The 17,275-nt window shown below is 31.9% G+C and overlaps 1 protein-coding gene across 1 annotated transcript; it reads left to right on the forward strand.

Moving 5' to 3' along the window:
* Positions 1-1,301: 1,301 nt before the first annotated feature.
* LOC118645880 (cytochrome b-c1 complex subunit 7-like) lies at positions 1,302-3,680 on the forward strand. Its single transcript, XM_036287743.1, has 2 exons — positions 1,302-2,399; positions 3,122-3,680. Exons 1-2 carry the CDS (start codon positions 2,161-2,163, stop codon positions 3,294-3,296), a joined length of 414 nt encoding a protein of 137 aa, XP_036143636.1. The 5' UTR covers positions 1,302-2,160; the 3' UTR covers positions 3,297-3,680.
* Positions 3,681-17,275: the final 13,595 nt, after the last annotated feature.

The following is a 17,275-nucleotide window of genomic DNA, read 5'->3' on the forward strand; positions in this document are numbered from 1 at the left end:
TGATTTGTAATGGTATAGCTGCGATAATTAATGAGTATTTATTGTCTTTTAGTAATTTTGACTTAGAATTAGCGTGTTATTATTAAAAGATTACTGTATTTATTTTACTGATTAATAAGTTATAATTATATCACTAAAAGTCAGTGTATTTTCACTGATTTTTCATTGATTGTAATTTAAAGAGTTGAGGCGAATTGTCGTTAATAAATTTTAAATTATTAACGACAATTAAAATAAATTAAAGCCAATAACAAGCTGCTAAGAATGTAATATATAAAAATTTAAAAAGTTTTTATTTATTACAACATTAAATTATACAATTTTTATATTATATTATGATTATACATATATTATACCCAAATTACTTTTTGTATGCATACATCATACCTAAAATCAATTTTTTATTAACCACGATTTATTTTTATGTCATTTTAACGTTATTACGACTTATTGTTTTTCTTGGAATAGTGGTTAAACGCGATTACTTTCGCCACCGAATAAAGGCGCGTATGAACGTGAAAGATTGTGTAAAAAAAGGTCGTAAAAAAAAAGGGATGAGACTTGCGTCCGGACGGGAGCCGCGCTATCGATCGATATTTCACAACGGGATGAAAATCGAAGGGTAGATACTTCGAGGAGAGACAAAATATGCGACGCACAAAAATTTTCAAGCAAGTTTTATGGTGCATGAGGTTCTTACGAGGACCGCGCTACCGGAATCGGCACTGTTCTCGACAGGAGTCTCATCTCATCGAAATTTCGCAATTTGAAACTCTTACAGCACACCGAGTTCTTTATGGATGCAAGAGACTTCCTTCTTGACTTCAATCCTCGCCAGTGCATTGGGATAATGTTATCCTCTCCACTCCGTGACGTTCGACGATCGTAAGAAGCTGTAGTACTGGGTGCGGTGCCATTGGAATGCGATTCCTACTCTCAGTTTTATCACTTTAACAAAAATTACGATGCGCGAAGTTTTATACTCCGAATACGGCAATAATAAAAAGACGGGATAAATGTCTGTACATTGGACAAAAACACATTGTTTAGGTGATATTCAAGTATATAACAATATTCAAGTTTTCATAAACGTAAACAACTTATTAATCCAGTTAAATTTAAGAGTTTATAAATTTCTCTAGGATTAAAAGAATAACTTTGTTGTGTAAATTGATACAAATATATACCATGTTCCAAATTTGTGATATACTTTATACATTTTAAATATATTCAAAAATTGCGACTATAATTTATTGAAATTGCAATTAAAGATTCATTATTACGTAATTGTACATAATACAATTTAATTGTGACTTAAAGTGAAATAATTTTTATTTACACTTAAAATAATATATAGTTTAATTTTCTATATTGTGGATATTTTACGATCTAATTACGCTTCAACGTAGTCGGACATAAAATATTGGAAAGTTTCGTCACGTTGAGCATTACGTAGAGACGTCGCAACTATGCAACTCATCAGAGCGCATTGAGCACGATGCGAGGTGCAGAGCGGAAGTGTTTTCTCTGTTTAAAACAGTCCTGATGGTTGAACATCACGTTTCGGACATTCAGAAAATTACATGCGCGTACGCGGTTTGATATATATGAATTACACGACGGAAATATTGTGAAAAAGTAGCGTATGAAATGGTAATATATCTAACAAAAAGATGAAAAGCCTCAGCGGCAACTCTCGCAGAAAGGAACATCGGCGATAAATCAAAGCATTCGTGATTTCCAGCAAATACACAAGCAGATATTTACGGTGTTCAATAAGCAATGACCAACTTTTAACTATCATAAATTATTAATTTAATGATTAATAAGTATATGTTCTTATTAAAATTATTTATGCTGTGCTATTTTTAAATATTGTTTGTAATGCCATATATTGTGCTTTTAATATCTATTTTATTTTCAACTTTTCTATGCGCAAGCAATTTCTCTAACTCTACCCATTTCTACCTATTTTTCACTGATTAGTTATACCAATCGGATAATATTACAATTAAGCTTATAAAATAATTTCCATAGGTACGAAAGATTGAAACAACTGCGAGAGACATGATCTTCATTTTAATATATTAACGCAATTGCTATTAAGGAGGTTAGAGTTTTAACACGTGTCCGTACAAGTGAATTTGTGGTTTTTTCAGTATGAAATTTTCTTGGAAATTAATAAAAAATCTGAAGTTACGGAATTTCCCACAGAAACAATATCCGCAATCAGAATGCGGAGAGAGCTGGGAATATAATTTTAGAAAATTTATATTCAATTGGGCGGGATACAACAGATACGGACTTTACACACACGACCTCATATATTACAATGATCCTGTTGTACGTGCAGCACTGCGTCGACTGCCAAAGGATGTACTGGACGCCAGGAATTTCAGGTAATATGAATTTAATGTAGCCCTTCAATAATAAAAACAGCCAGTTTTTTTTAGTATCCATAAATAACTTCATAAAATAGAGAAGATATAAAGAAATATAATATTACAAACATATTTTTTAGATCTTCCAAATAAAAAGAAAAAATAAAACTTCTGTAATATTTCATAGAAATTATATTGCGATTAAATATGATCTCGCTTCAATAAAAAAAATTTAGTTAAAAAAATTTGGTTAGTTTTAAATTAATATTTGTTTTTTTTTTTTTTTAATAATTGATAAGTGTTAAGCATGACACGGTGCTTGTAGTTCACATAGTTTCTTTGACATTTATAATGCATATGTAATTATATGTCGGCCGGACGAAGATGGCGTCCGATGCAACGTGTGGCGTGGCGCTTCAAAGAATTGTTAAGACGTCTCTTTCATTAAATGTAAAATTCGTCTAACGAGGTCCTCTAATTTGAAACTCGGTTATAGAGATAGCGGCGTTTTACGAGCAACTTACGGTATAGGACAAACGATGGAGTCGCTTTATTTCTAGCGCTCACATTTTTCTATAATCTTGGAGGTTTTCATTGTCTGCGAATTAACAAGAGAGATTCCTATACCCTTTTACATTACAAGCCCCGAGAATATTCTGCGACTACGCAGTTGATTTTTCCATTATGCTACTCAGGCGCTTCTTGAACGAAGGCATGTAACAGTTTTGCATGCTTTGCAGGATCATACGCGCTCTGCAACTAAGTTTCCTGAGGAGATATCTACCCAGAGAGAAATGGGTCACGTACGAGCAGGATATAAAGTATCGATACCTAAGTCTGTATATGAAAGAGATCGAAGCTGAGCAAGCTGAGATAAACGAATTTGAATACCACAATTATGGAGATAGTGACTGACCGGCTAGTGAAGTAAAATAAAAAAAGAATTTTTATATATTATTAAATTAAACTGTTACTGTGAAATTTACTGTTATAAGTTAATTCCATATGGCTTTTGTGAAGCAAAGAGATTCTGAACAAAAATAAAATAAAAAGATTAAAAATTAATATTTTTTATATTATTTAAAAAGTTTCAAAGAATGTAGGCACCGTCAAAAAGCCAATTATAAATAATGCAATGCATACACGCAAGTTTTCCAAATAGCATTAGAAATATAATATTCTATTAAATAAACATATATGTTTGAGAAGAGATTAACGTGCAATAAATTAAAGTGTTTTATTTTGTTGTGATATATCTTTTGTATTTTGTTACTTGCAAATTTAACCTCAATTATTACTTCAAATCTAAGGTAAGGTATAGTTAGAAGTTGAACGTTGGTGCTTCAAGTTGCAAGTGCAGTGCTTGTTGTTAGAAGTGCAACTTCGAGATTCATGAACTAAATAGATGTGAAAGGTCAATCGGTTGACTGATTCTCAAACATTGAGCGCAACAGCTAATGGTTATGTAATAGTTTGTTTACGTTGCGATATATCATGGTTTTCCGAAAAACAACACTGTCAACGAAGATCAATGATATATGTACACTTCAACGATTTATTATACATATATTACACTTACAGATAATCAGCTTTATAAATAGTAAAATTACATATTTTTCAGAAATATAAATTTCTATATGTGTGTCATTTGTATATATATATATATATGTGTGTGTGTATATATACGTAAATAAATAAATAAACAAATATATATATATATATATATACACGTTTTGAACTTTCTAATTTAATTTTAATGTTAATTTTTGTAATTTGAAAAATTCTTAGGATACTTTTTTTTACTATCAAATATTCATGTTTTTAGATTTTTCCTCATTTGCATTGCTGATATAATTTTTTTTAAATAAATCTCTGAGAGCTTTGCTCAGAATCTAAATAAGTCTATCTTACCTGTTCGATCTGTCTTTCACAGGAAATATCTTCTTAAGACATGTCGATCTTCTCGCAGCGAACTTTTCTTATTTCTGGTCGAGAGAAGTTTAGTAATTTTCCATAACTTTTTTTCTTCCAAGTGAGAGGAATGAAAGCACCCTTACATCCGAGTCCATTTAATCGTTCGATCGAGTGTTGGCGAATTACTGTTCCAGCGCGATCGCGAATGTCGCGACGTTGCGTTTAGGGTTTCTCGTGAGGAAAGAGTTAATCGCAGTAACGCACGACTGGTGTCGATTTTACGAGTTAAAGCGAGTCGTAAAAAGTTCGTCGCTGTGGTTCCCGCATCTTATCCTGAGTTAACCAATACTTGGTAGTTCGCGTTCTGAATTCTTTATGATTTCCGTGAGCCTCGCGGAAATGCTACCACAAATGAGAACGCGAAAACGCGTTTACGTTTGTTGCTGAAAGTATAGTATTCACGACGCGTCTTTTCTCGCAAATAGTCTTGCATAAATTGAAAAAGTGCATCAATGTGTGCGCGCGCGTGTGCGTATGTGTGTGCCATCACAATTCCTTTATTTCGTTTTTTTTTTAATTACAAGCAATTAGAAGAATTAAAGAGATTCGTTATTACCTTTTTACAGTTTATTTATAATATTTAGTAGTTATTAAATTTTAAAATGTAATAATTATAATACCCATTACTTTATATACGGTTATTAAATTATATAATTGTTTATTGTCATAATAGACATTATCTGATTTCTAAATTTTATTTTAAGATTAAAACCGTGTGTTTTAACTAAACGAGAATACGTAAATAGTAACAAATTAACGGCCGAATTGATCGATAACAGAATACGCTGAAAATAAATTGTGTAATGATCTTCAAATTAGTCCGTAGATTATCACTCTAAATTGATGAAATAAAGTGCCATTCTCTTCAAGCGCTATTTTTTCCCTCTCCTTGCCTCCTCTTCAATGCAAGATTATGCGAATATGAGTAATTGTCTGAAGTACCTAGAGAGAGAAGATTCGCTTATTCAGCCAGAAACAACGCGGAACGATGTTAATTCTCTGGTCCCTTGGACACTTAACACGCGCTACGCTTTCAACGACCGGAACTTCACTAAGGCGTCTCCGAGAGCGCGGCGCTCATTCGATAATTCGATAGTTCTAACGACGACGCTTGGGATAATCGCGCTGACAATGTTCGCTTCAATTGCGTTCGCTTTATTTGATTTGCCTCTTTGTCCAGTTCGCGTCAAGCGCGAGACCTGTCAAATTAAGACGGCTATCGATTCTCTCAAAATTTCGGCTAAGTAACTTTAGTCTTTTAAACGTATCGAAAAGGAAAAGGTAGATTTATAGTGGACGTTTTAAGACCATCGTAAAATTATAGCAGCTGTTTGTCTTCTTTTAAGGGAAATAAGAATTACAAATTAAAAGGGGGACATGTAATATTAATATAATATTATATACATACAATAATACATGTTCCAGAACTGATAACATAAGCGAGAAGTGAATAATAAAAGAATGTAAAATAAAATTTATTTACACCCTTTATTTTTTAGAAAGACAACTTCAAATATTATGTGCAAGTTTTATGTTTTATACATTTGTGGTTATAACTATTATAAATATTAAAAGAAATATTTCAGCTAATTATATATAATATTTTTTATAATTATATATGCACATATCACAATTGCTTCCTCTGATAGTCGCACTTTTTTATATTTTAATTACTCTTTTGCGTGGTGACTTCATGAGTCTACGTCGACAGAGATGAATAGCACATTCCGTGAGAATGTGTAACAGCCATTATATATATATATATATTATGTGTGTGTGTGTGTGTGTGTGTGTTGCAAAGCGCACCCAAGTTGCGATCTCGCAACCGCTTGCTCAGAGGAGCCGGTACTCGAATTACTTTCAGTACCACATGATAAAATACACGTTTTCTCGATGCTCTTGTTGTCCGTTCGTGACGGCAAAGTTTTACAGACAGCAGAGCATTTAATTTGAATAAATAGGACTAAGAGGATAAAAGCTCTCGCAAGCACGACGGCAAGGGTAATGCGAATGAACTTCGACGAGGATTTTCATTATCGCAAAACTGCCGTTTTAAACGCGAGAAAGTTAAAATTACTATTACTTCGCGCGCGGTTCCGCAAATGTGAAATCTAATTATCGGCATTAACATTTAGTCGATGAGGTTAAATATTGCAAAGCAATGTTATTGTTGTTTGACACCGCAACCACTCCGCAGCCATCGTACGCTTTCATTTCTCGTCAGTACGGAAATGAAATTCGCAATTTCGACCGAATAGTACGAACGCGTCACGAAATTGTCCCTTCGTTTACGTTTGCATTGCTTTGTGTGTCAAATCATTAACATTGTTACGTCTAATACGTTAGTGAGTGATTTATCCGTGTATATTGCTATCCGAGTACAGTGCTAATAAAATATATCTTATCGTATAATCTACGAATAATTTATTAAGCGACATTATTGTACATTGTTGTTATTACGTATTAAACTTACAATGGCTTAAGATTTCGTGAGCTTTAAGTTTCAAACGTCTCCGTAACTAACAGCAGTTGCATAAGTTCAAGTGGACAAACGACTTTCCAATAACAATACAACAAGTCAACGGCTGGAAACGTCGCAGCTACCTTGATAAACTTTGGTATCCACAACGAGAACAAAGTTTTGACACATGCTATATAACGTGATCTCAAACTTTGGGACAGATATTGATTAGAGATACAAGATCACATATAACACTTGTGATAACAGATGCAAAAATTTTATCGCTGATTCTTCACATGTGGATATAACATATTTTGTAATTTTGCAAAAGTTTTAAGTAAACTTCCTGCCTGAAATATTACTTATTAGTATGAACTGATACATGTAATAAAAAGATTTTACTTTTATTGCATTCCATACGAAACTATTGACAGCGAAAGTTTGTAATGCTAGATTATTTTTCTATCTGCTGCAACTCTACATACTGCTTTTAAGCTCAAGCACATGTACGGAACAAATATTTTTTCGTTCCACGCATAAGGTAATATTTTCTAACGGTGTTCTTTAGTTGTCGAGTTTTAGAGCAGCCTTTTAGTGTCACAAAAAATCGCATTTGCATGAGCACTGGCATGTAATTCAAATGGGCGATTCCAAACAACGCCGTGATACATGTCGTCTTTTATCTCTCTTTTGCCATTTATTTCGAATTTAAAAGTTTTTTAAATACACAAAGAGTTATACATTAAAAAAAAAATTTTAATCAGTAGAGCTATTGAGTATTTAGTTAAACATTTTGTAACAGAAAAATTTAGATCTTATTTGCTTTTTATCCCACACTGAAAAAAAAAGTAATATATTCAATAAGATATGTTATTGCGGGCTGCCAATTAAAAATATACTCAATACAATAATATATGCTATTGCAGTATCAACATTATACTTGCATTAATAGCAAATATTATTGTTTTGAGTATTTTATGTAGTTGGCAGCCCGCAATCACATATGTTATTGGCTGTATTACATTTTTTTTCTGTGCATTACTTTTATTAAGCTTTACAATATAATACCAAATATATAGTATAAAAGTTATGCGTGCACATATTAAAAAAAACATATTTTTAACATTTTAAATAAATTATAGCTCTATTTATTTAACGCATAATATTTTTATTTTTATTTCAAATTACCCTTTTCACGGATTTATCAACTATTAAATAATATAGGTAGTCAAAGCCAGATGGATAGCTATACATGAGTGGTGCGTGAGAGTTCCTTTGTTCTAAATAGGATGAAAGGACATCTCTTCGATAGCCATTATATTAGCGATGATGATATTACATTATAATTGCATAATAGGAACAGTAATTTAAGAACTTTCGTGGATCATTTAAGGTCTCTAAATATTGTACTAATAAAGAATGTTTTTTTTTTATTATTGTAATAACATTAATAGAGTTGCTAAAAAATTGTCAGTATAGTTTTAATAATTATTAAAACATTAATAAAAATGTGAAAAGTTTGAATAATCTTTTGATGTTTATTACATTAAAATAAGAAATATGTTTTTACTAATTAAATAATAATAATTCGTTTATTCTCTTGCTTCAAGCTGAATTATACATCAAAACAATGCTGTAAAAATAATATATATAATAGATATCTAATATATAGTTTTTATATAAATTTCTACTATTTGTGTTTTTCTTCTTTTGATTTAATGGCCCTGAAATTTTTTATGAAAACTTTGATTGAATCAGAACAGAATTCTTCAACAACTATCTTGAGTTTACGAGCTGTTCGAATTCCACTGTCAATTTAGCGTGTGTTTGCCAATAAATCACCAAGGCGAGCGTATCTTAAGACACTGCAAGACAGACGGGCGTCTAAGACGATGCCATTGTTCGCACGATGCGCTGTTCAAGTTCTGCCTGTGCTTTGTCAAACTTTCTCGAGAGGTAAGGACTACATGTTGTCAAAACGTGAGTTTCTTCTACTTATTAAAGATCATAATATATCATGATACAGCAAACATAAATTATATTATCCTAAAACTATGTTTATAAAATGTTTGATCAATTTTGAAGAAGAATTATATAATTATATAAGTATTTAATACCTGCATAAAAAAATTAAAAGAATCTGTGATAAAAGAAAAATGATGTTCTAGATATATATTTCAATTTATTAAGAAAAATCTTACATACAGGTCACTCGGGAAAGAAGTTAATAAAGTCATAAATTAGACAGTTATTTGATATATTCACAGAAAAATCTTCGCGAATTTTTGCAAACGAATCGTTCCCTTCCGGTGGCAGGAAGATTGATAAACGAACGACTTCGTCACGAAGTCGTAAGAGTTGAGCATCGTTCAATCGCACGATCGTTCTTCATATGAAACGATGCGCAAAGCGTAAGAGTATTCGGATCGGTCGAATTTCACTCCGTTTCCCGGCAAACTTTCAGTAATCCTTAAGTTGATCACGAAGTCGGTAATTGGATAGCCGATGGATTTTGCGTCAAGTAAAGTTTTCAGTATATTGGAAATCACATTGAACAAAATTCATTCATGAACGAACGGTACATGCATATGATCTCTCGACAGATTCGACAGATGTTCGGATAGTCGAGTTAATTATGGTTATTAGCACACGAAACGCTTTGGATCTTGCCCGGATATATCTGAAGACCGAATATTCAAATGTTAAAATTCGAATTAACAATAATGTACAATTGCGATTATAATTTTGATACAAAAATTAGAATATTATTTGCAATAAGAAGTAAATTAATAATTTTAGTTTTATTTACGAATGCCATCAATTCTCTAATATAATATAATAAAGTTCGCTGGAATAAGTATCTATATTTGCTATAATAATGAATTAATTAAAAGTATTATAGTTAAAATCATTGTATAATTTTTGTGTATGTATACTCAATAATGAATAATTTTCTAAATGTTAAAGTGTATAAATTGACTTATAATATTTATAAATTAATTTACATATACATAATACTTTAACACATGTAAAATTATTTATTATTTAAAAAAAATACACCCTTGAATAGAATTTAAAACATGCCAAAATCGACAAATAAATGAGAAACATTTTGAACATTTCCATTGTAACGGTATTTAATACCTTTTCATAATTATTAAATGTTGAGGCAAAGATAGATTACTACTATCACACCGCTGGTATCATCGTTGGTATCAATTATTCTCTAGTGGATAAATGTTAATGTGAAATGATGTATCACGTATTCCATGTAATTCTTGCGTAACTTTCTGAAATCGCATCAACAAACAATTTATAATTATGATGCAATCAGTGCGCTATGTTAAACGCGATATCAAGTATAATATTTCTGTGCGTTGAAAATATGTGTACGGTGGTATAAACAAGGAAGGATGAAATTCATTTGCAATATGTCGGTTTCCGCCCGTAAATTCTCTCGCTACAAAAAATATTTTATATTAAATATTTTGCTCGGAGTTCATTACATAGGAGAGTGCCAGACGTGTTTTATTAAAAGTCTGAGAGGTCTGAAAGTCAGGAGGGGGTCATACAGAATCGCGTATCTGCAAATTCTCGCCGGCGCGAAAAGATTTTAATTAAATGCAATTTTCGTAGGAATATTCAAAGTTTCCCGTCGTAGAAGCTGGTCTATCGCGAGCATATGCCGCGTCAAATTAATTCCGTCCGTTATTGTTAGATGAGTTTTTACAAGACTGATAACAAACAATAGTGGACGTTATGGGATTTCGCTTATCGTTTGTATCGTTAGGCCAAATACGCTTTTTGCACGAGTTGTTTTTTTGCATACATTAAAACACGGTCTGATTTGATTTTATCAGATGGAAATTGAAAATTGATGCGCTTCACGTGATAATCATGCCATTTTTTGTAACAAAGTCGCTTTTTGCATTTACATACCTCCTGCAGCTATTTAATTGTATGTTCTATATGTCACTATAATTTTAAATGTCAACTATAAAAAAAAACGATTTTTTTTTAAACTAATGCTAACTAAACTTTACTTGTAAAATTAAATAGAAATTTCATTATAGAGAGGATACGCATAGTAACGAGACACTTAGATGTATAATTGCACGAAGGATTAAATGAATCCTTAACTGACGGTAAGCAAGGAGACAGTGATGAAGTAATGTTCGCCGGCTACAAACCAAATTTTGTGAAGTTAATATAATAGCAGTGCCCCTCATGTGTCAGCATGAATATCGATCCTTATTCAAGTGTGTTGCAAACTCGATTCAAAGCGTAATAGAAGAGACTTGTAGCAGATTTTCGGGTAACTCGCAACTTGCCCGTAATCCCCGTTTACAGACGCACATGTAAGCTCTTCGCAGCCTACATCCCTCTTCGGGATTCTCATGGTACGGCGAAACGTATACAGATTAAAGATCCCAATAAAACGTTTATCTTGAGATGTACTTACGTCAAATGAGATACATGCATTAAGGGGAACTCATCCCGAAGTTTGAGGCGTACGAATCGTATCAACGTGCGGAGTAACTTGTCGATAAGTGCGATAAACTCTTGAGTTGCCAGTTCGTTTCGATTTTCTCCAAACTTTGCTGGAGTAATCGATTTAACACTGAGCCTCGCGTTCTTGATTGCGGAGATCAATCATTTTGTAGGTAATGCATCTTTCACGAAATGTTTGTGCGGATTTAAAGTTGACTTCTAGATCGTATTTCTTCTTCTGGAAGAAACGCGGGAGGATTTTCATGGGCACGATAAAAAAGAGATTTGTTTTCGCGTGCCCGTCAGTTTTCACGAGATGAAATTTTAATTCCCCGCAATAAAGCTGAAAATTTATTTCCAATAAAACCGTAATTTTATTTGTCATAAAGCTATAATTTTCCACATTGCAATTGGCCTTAGATACCGGTTGCATTATTAAAGCATAATTTATATGCCTTTCTTACGATTTCATAAAAGCTACGCAATATTGTTAACAAAAAGTACGTAAATTCTGACTAGTGGTTTATTTTAGGCTTTATGCTTTTTTGTATTGTTGGTAACAGCTCTTTAAATGCGTAAACATACATATGTTATAACAATAATGTTATACATTATTGTCATTATTTTCATATTAAAAATTTTTATTTGAGCATATCTTATAATATTAAAAAGCGCATTTTGTTTTAATATCAAAATTGTAACAATAATTGTATTTTATGTAGTTTTTTCTTTAATTTCTTTTAAATTAAAAATATTGTCTGCTGATTGGTTATGCCATTTTGTGTGTGTGTTGCTTTACAATGTAATATTAAATTTAAACATTTAAATAATAAAGTATTTAAATGATAAAAAAAATAAAAAATACGAAGAAATTATTATCATTAATCCTTGATAAATTTATATATTTTTAGCATTTTACACGTGTAAGTTAGTTTCCAATTTATACCTTATTCATTTCTTAATCTTAAAAATTTTAGTTACAAAATATCTTCGTTAAGAATTTATCTTCTGCAGGATGGTATATTTGCATTTATATGGATTTGATTCTAAAGGATAATGTTTTTAAATTGATGAATCGATATGCCGTTAAGCTTTCAGGCTTCATAAATATTAAATTCAGTCAGATTCAAACCGCATAATCTGCTGTTAATCAATAATCGCATTATACAATTGTATCTTTTACTTCAAAAAGTTTAAAATAAAAAATGTAACCCAACGCTGGTTGATTTTGGCCCTTTTGACTTCATATATATTCATACAACCTTTTTAACAAAAGAATAGTAAAAAATATTTTATTGCATACAATAAAATCTGCTTTATTTTTCAAATTTAATTTTTTCTGTAAAGATTAAGTTGCGAATAAAATTTTACAATTAATGTCTTTTTAAATTTTTTCTCTCTCTAAATAATTTAGCTGTCATTCGGTAGTTGCGCTAAATGTAACTTTTCATTTAAGATGAATTCTTCTTAATTTCATCATTTTCTTTAATTTTAGCATTCAAAGTCCACGTATCTTGTAAATTATCCGCCGCGGTAGTCGCAGGTGTGACAAGAAGACCCTCATTTCTCCGCGAGGGATACCGGCGACGCGAGCGTGTCGTCGTTACGTGTCGTAGGTCTTCGCGCGCGTCTGAGGATGTTACGAGGATTCGCATGCATCTAAGACGTTGCCATTAAATCACGAACATTTGCATATCGTGGGCGGAGGGAGGCGAGACGAATTCGAGGGAAGAGAAATGATCCCCCGTTGGTATCGGCGCGCTGTCGAAACCGCGTTACACGCGTGATGTACTGTACGTTGTTTCCAAGCGAAATGTCTATTAAGTAGCTCTTTTCCTCTTTCTCTTACGAGAACCGTAGCATCGCAAGCTTCATGCTACGGTTCTCCCTGCACGTCGACTCCCGACCTTCAGAGTTTCGCTAAACTCTGAAAAACATATTTGTCGGTATAATTTAATGTCGGTATTAAGATAAGAGGATTAAGTTGTTGCGTAAGGAACTTCGCGGGCATGATGACTTTTTAGCGCGGCGGATAATTTAAAACCGGGTTTGTTATTCGCAAGCTAAAACGGAGGCAAACATCACACCAATGGAACGTTGCAGCACGCTCTAATGAACTCCGCTTAATAGGCTTTGCGCTTTCACAGTAATTTCGATTGCGTTTTATTTTAATGTACCAGAATTCGCACAAAGTCCGCTAAAAAAATAATCACCAAGTACACAGAAAGCGTTCGTAAAAAAATTGAAGTTATAATTTTTTTTCACATTGCACAGCATTTTATTTTACGTTATTTCTATTTGAAATATTCATCGCATGTTTAAGCTTTGATTTCATTTGTTACAGCTGTGGAATTTGTATAACGTTTTAGGAAACATTTTAAAGTAGAGACAAATTTAATCGTAATCTTTTATCGATAAAATATTGATAAAAATAACTCAATTGCGATACATTTCCGCTATTTTTTAATCGTTTTTATTAGTTTTTAACGTTTTAATTCTTTATTTACATTTTTCGTTTATTAAAATTTTCTACCGTTTGACATGGTAGTTTGGCTTAAAACTGATCTCTCGTAGCTGAAAATTCTCGGTGCACTTTTGAAAATGATCGTGGCACGCCCATTTATGAGATCGCGTAACCGTTTCAGCTCCACATAAGTGCAATCCGGTTACCTAGCCCTTGGGGGTGGTAGTTACAGGCGGTGGAGGATACGTAAACACAAGTGTAACAGGTGCATACGAACGTGCAGCGGCAAAGGCAAGAGTAAAACTGCTTCTTATCTGGCGAGCTATTTAAATGAAAATAACTTAAGCGGTTGCAGCATTTTAATCCACCCTAGAATCTCGGCTGGCCAAAAGACACCGGCCACGATACAGGAAGATCCGTAAAACAAAGAGGCTTTATTTTTTCGGGAATGGCGATGAAAGGATTACACGAAGTTTAGCCCGGAAAAACCCCCGGATCTTGGAAACGCTACGTTACTACTATATATTGAAAATCGCGATATCTCTATGTTACGCGATTGTATTTTACGTAATATATGTAAAATATTTATAATGTAATATATTTTATATAAACGTATATATATGTATAGTTTGTTTGATAAGAATTTGTTCAACATAACTTGAAGACTATTTATTAAAAAAGATACATATTACTTAATCAGAACCACGATGCTTTGTTATTAATAAATTATCCAGTCGCCTCTATTAATAATTGCCCGGCCTATTTCCACGGCATACTTTCCGTTAATTTTATAACATATTGTTAAAGTAACAAAATGTATTTTTATTATTTTAAATATATGACAAAGTTTCATGGAAAAAGTATTTTTAAAAATAATAATAAACGTACTGTTTGTATATTAGAATTATCGTGGCTTTAAAATGTCGAAATGTCGACGTTATTAGTTAAATTAATGATTTATTGTCTCTACGAAAGAAAGTTCTTCTTTTTTCTAGCAAAACGAAATAATTACGAAGGTGAATAGATTGATATTGACTTTCCACGCTTTTGTTTATTACGGACGGGAAGCTGAGTGCGATGGAAAGAAAGGTATTAAATGGACCGATGGCGACATAGCTCTAGCAAAAGATTGCGGAGGAAAGGTCGGTCAATGGTCTGACCGAAAGGAAACTCAGCTTCCCAGTTAATCTTGATTCCGCCTCCCAGTTTTTTATTTGACAAACCCAGCTTTAGGTGGCCCATCGTTCGCACTTCTCACAGGCCTGCGAGACTTTGCTGTCGCAGGAGAATTAAAACTACCTGAGCTTCTCTCGGTCGGACCGTTTATTTGCTGTATTGATTCCTCGCCCGCGTGGCGACTCTCCAGCACAATAATTCTTTTACCTTCGTTTAGTGGCACGTCTAAGGACAATTGAATTTATTTTCACTAGCATCGAAAGCTAATCAATTTCGACGAATTATATTTATACTTTTTATAATTAAATGCTAGTTTTACCAAATTAATTTTAATTCAATTCTTTTATATGTATGTACACACGCGTAAAATTTAGTATTTTTTAAATAATATTATTCATTACTTCTAAAATTAATAAAATGTGTGTTTTTATTAGAAATAAAATGAGGGAATCTATACATAAATAGGAAGAGAAAATTACGGAAATCTGTCCAGTACATCTGTCCAGATAATTTGAAATTTCTCTCATTGTTTATTCTCTTACATCATAATTATATGCAAACAATATTTTTTAATTAAAATTTTTATTATAAAGATTTATGAAGCAGCAGAAATTTACAACTTACACTATATTAACATAAAACATTGTTAATACTAAATATTTTCTTGAAAAAAATTAATTATATGATAAATAATTATATAAAACATGTTGTACATATTAATAAAATTATAAAGAATTAAATGATCTAAGCTTAAAAAATCCTCGATTCTTTATAAAATTCTTTATCATATTCTTTATCATTATTATACAGCAATAAGTTTTGCAAATACTTTTATACTTCATAGCGCCGTCATTGTTTGTAACCTCAAATTTTAGAGAGCAAAAAATCAACAGACATCTGCTTACGCCGCATTGTTTAAACTCAGTTAATTAATTTTCTTGGAAATTCCATCGTTTATATGGCGCGTTGTTGAAATTCATTGTTCTGTCTTTCGCTCGCCGATATTCCGGCGCAATGCGAATTCTCTTCCACCGGTGATCGATTAAGCATATTGTCATGAAACAGAAATGGCACAGAGCATTACGATCACAAGCGCAGTGTTCGCATTAGAGGAATTCGTTTGCGATTGTGACATTAAGGTGAATTAAACTCGGTTTACTGCCAGTCCGGATTTCTCTAATGGAATTGTCTATCCATTTACGCTTCGTATGGCCAACATTACTTATCATTTGTAGCAAAATGTCGAGTTTGATGACCGAGCATCTAATAATAGACTAATCACCCCAATAAGCACATTGTGCAAATATGCGCAATAATGAGCATCACACGAATTGACGAAAATTTCGCAATAATAGCACTTATGTAACTGCTATAACGTAGTAATTTTCTCGATAAAATTTCTAAATAATATTTGTTAAAAATTAGACAAACATAAATTTTAATATACTACAATATATTACAATAATTTAAAAAATCACTTGATTCTTTATCAATACTTTATAAAACAATATTTCTACATCTAAGGAAAGAATAAAATATTAGTCGACAAACTGGCAATATTTATTGTACATTAAAGTCTCACAACGTTTCGACCAAGTGAGACTTTAATGTACAATCAATATTGCTAGTTTGTCGACTAATATTTTACTCTTTCTTTAGTTATAATTATTGGCGACATTAAGCTATATTAATTTTTTGTCGATTTCTACATCTATTTTTGTAAATATAGTTATATAACTACGGATTATAATTTTTATGCAAGATTTCATATATATAATTTAGTAAATTTTTTACTGGCGTATTTTTTTATAGTTCAATTGTAGCTATCAATGTCTCAGACTTCCATTTTGTTATACAGAATGCATGAATATTGTTATCCGCTGTATAACCAATATCTGCAATGTGAAAGAGAATAGAATATTTATATATATATACACACTGGCACATAGAATATTCATATTTTAGATTGCTAAACTTGCTAAACTTGATAGATATCGTACTCAATACAAACAGCATAAATTTATTCGTGTTTCAATTTGTATGCATTACTCGGTGAATTATTGTAAGAATAGGTATCACAATAAAAAGAATTTTTAGATTACGACTATAGAAAAATGTTTGCAAATATATGGTGAAAAATATCATTTCAATCATGAAGAAATTTTTAGAAATTGACTATTACTGTTGATATTTTGATAACAACTTAACAGCTTATTTTCGGATCGACTTGATACGGTTAAAAATATTCTTTCCGAATATGTTCCTTGAGAAAAGAAATATTCTTTCCATAAACCGAGGAAAAGAAATTTATTTTCACTTCAACGAATC

This window comes from Monomorium pharaonis, chromosome 5 (genome assembly GCF_013373865.1).
Source record: "Monomorium pharaonis isolate MP-MQ-018 chromosome 5, ASM1337386v2, whole genome shotgun sequence".
Taxonomy (NCBI): Eukaryota; Metazoa; Arthropoda; class Insecta; order Hymenoptera; family Formicidae; genus Monomorium; species Monomorium pharaonis.

Excerpts from the sequence above, each read along its gene's own strand:
- LOC118645880 (XM_036287743.1), top strand. The coding sequence starts at position 2,161 with ATGAAATTTTCTTGGAAATTAATAAAAAATCTGAAGTTACGGAATTTC. Across the intron at positions 2,400-3,121 it reads CTGGACGCCAGGAATTTCAG|GATCATACGCGCTCTGCAAC; the intron begins GTAATATGAATT and ends CATGCTTTGCAG.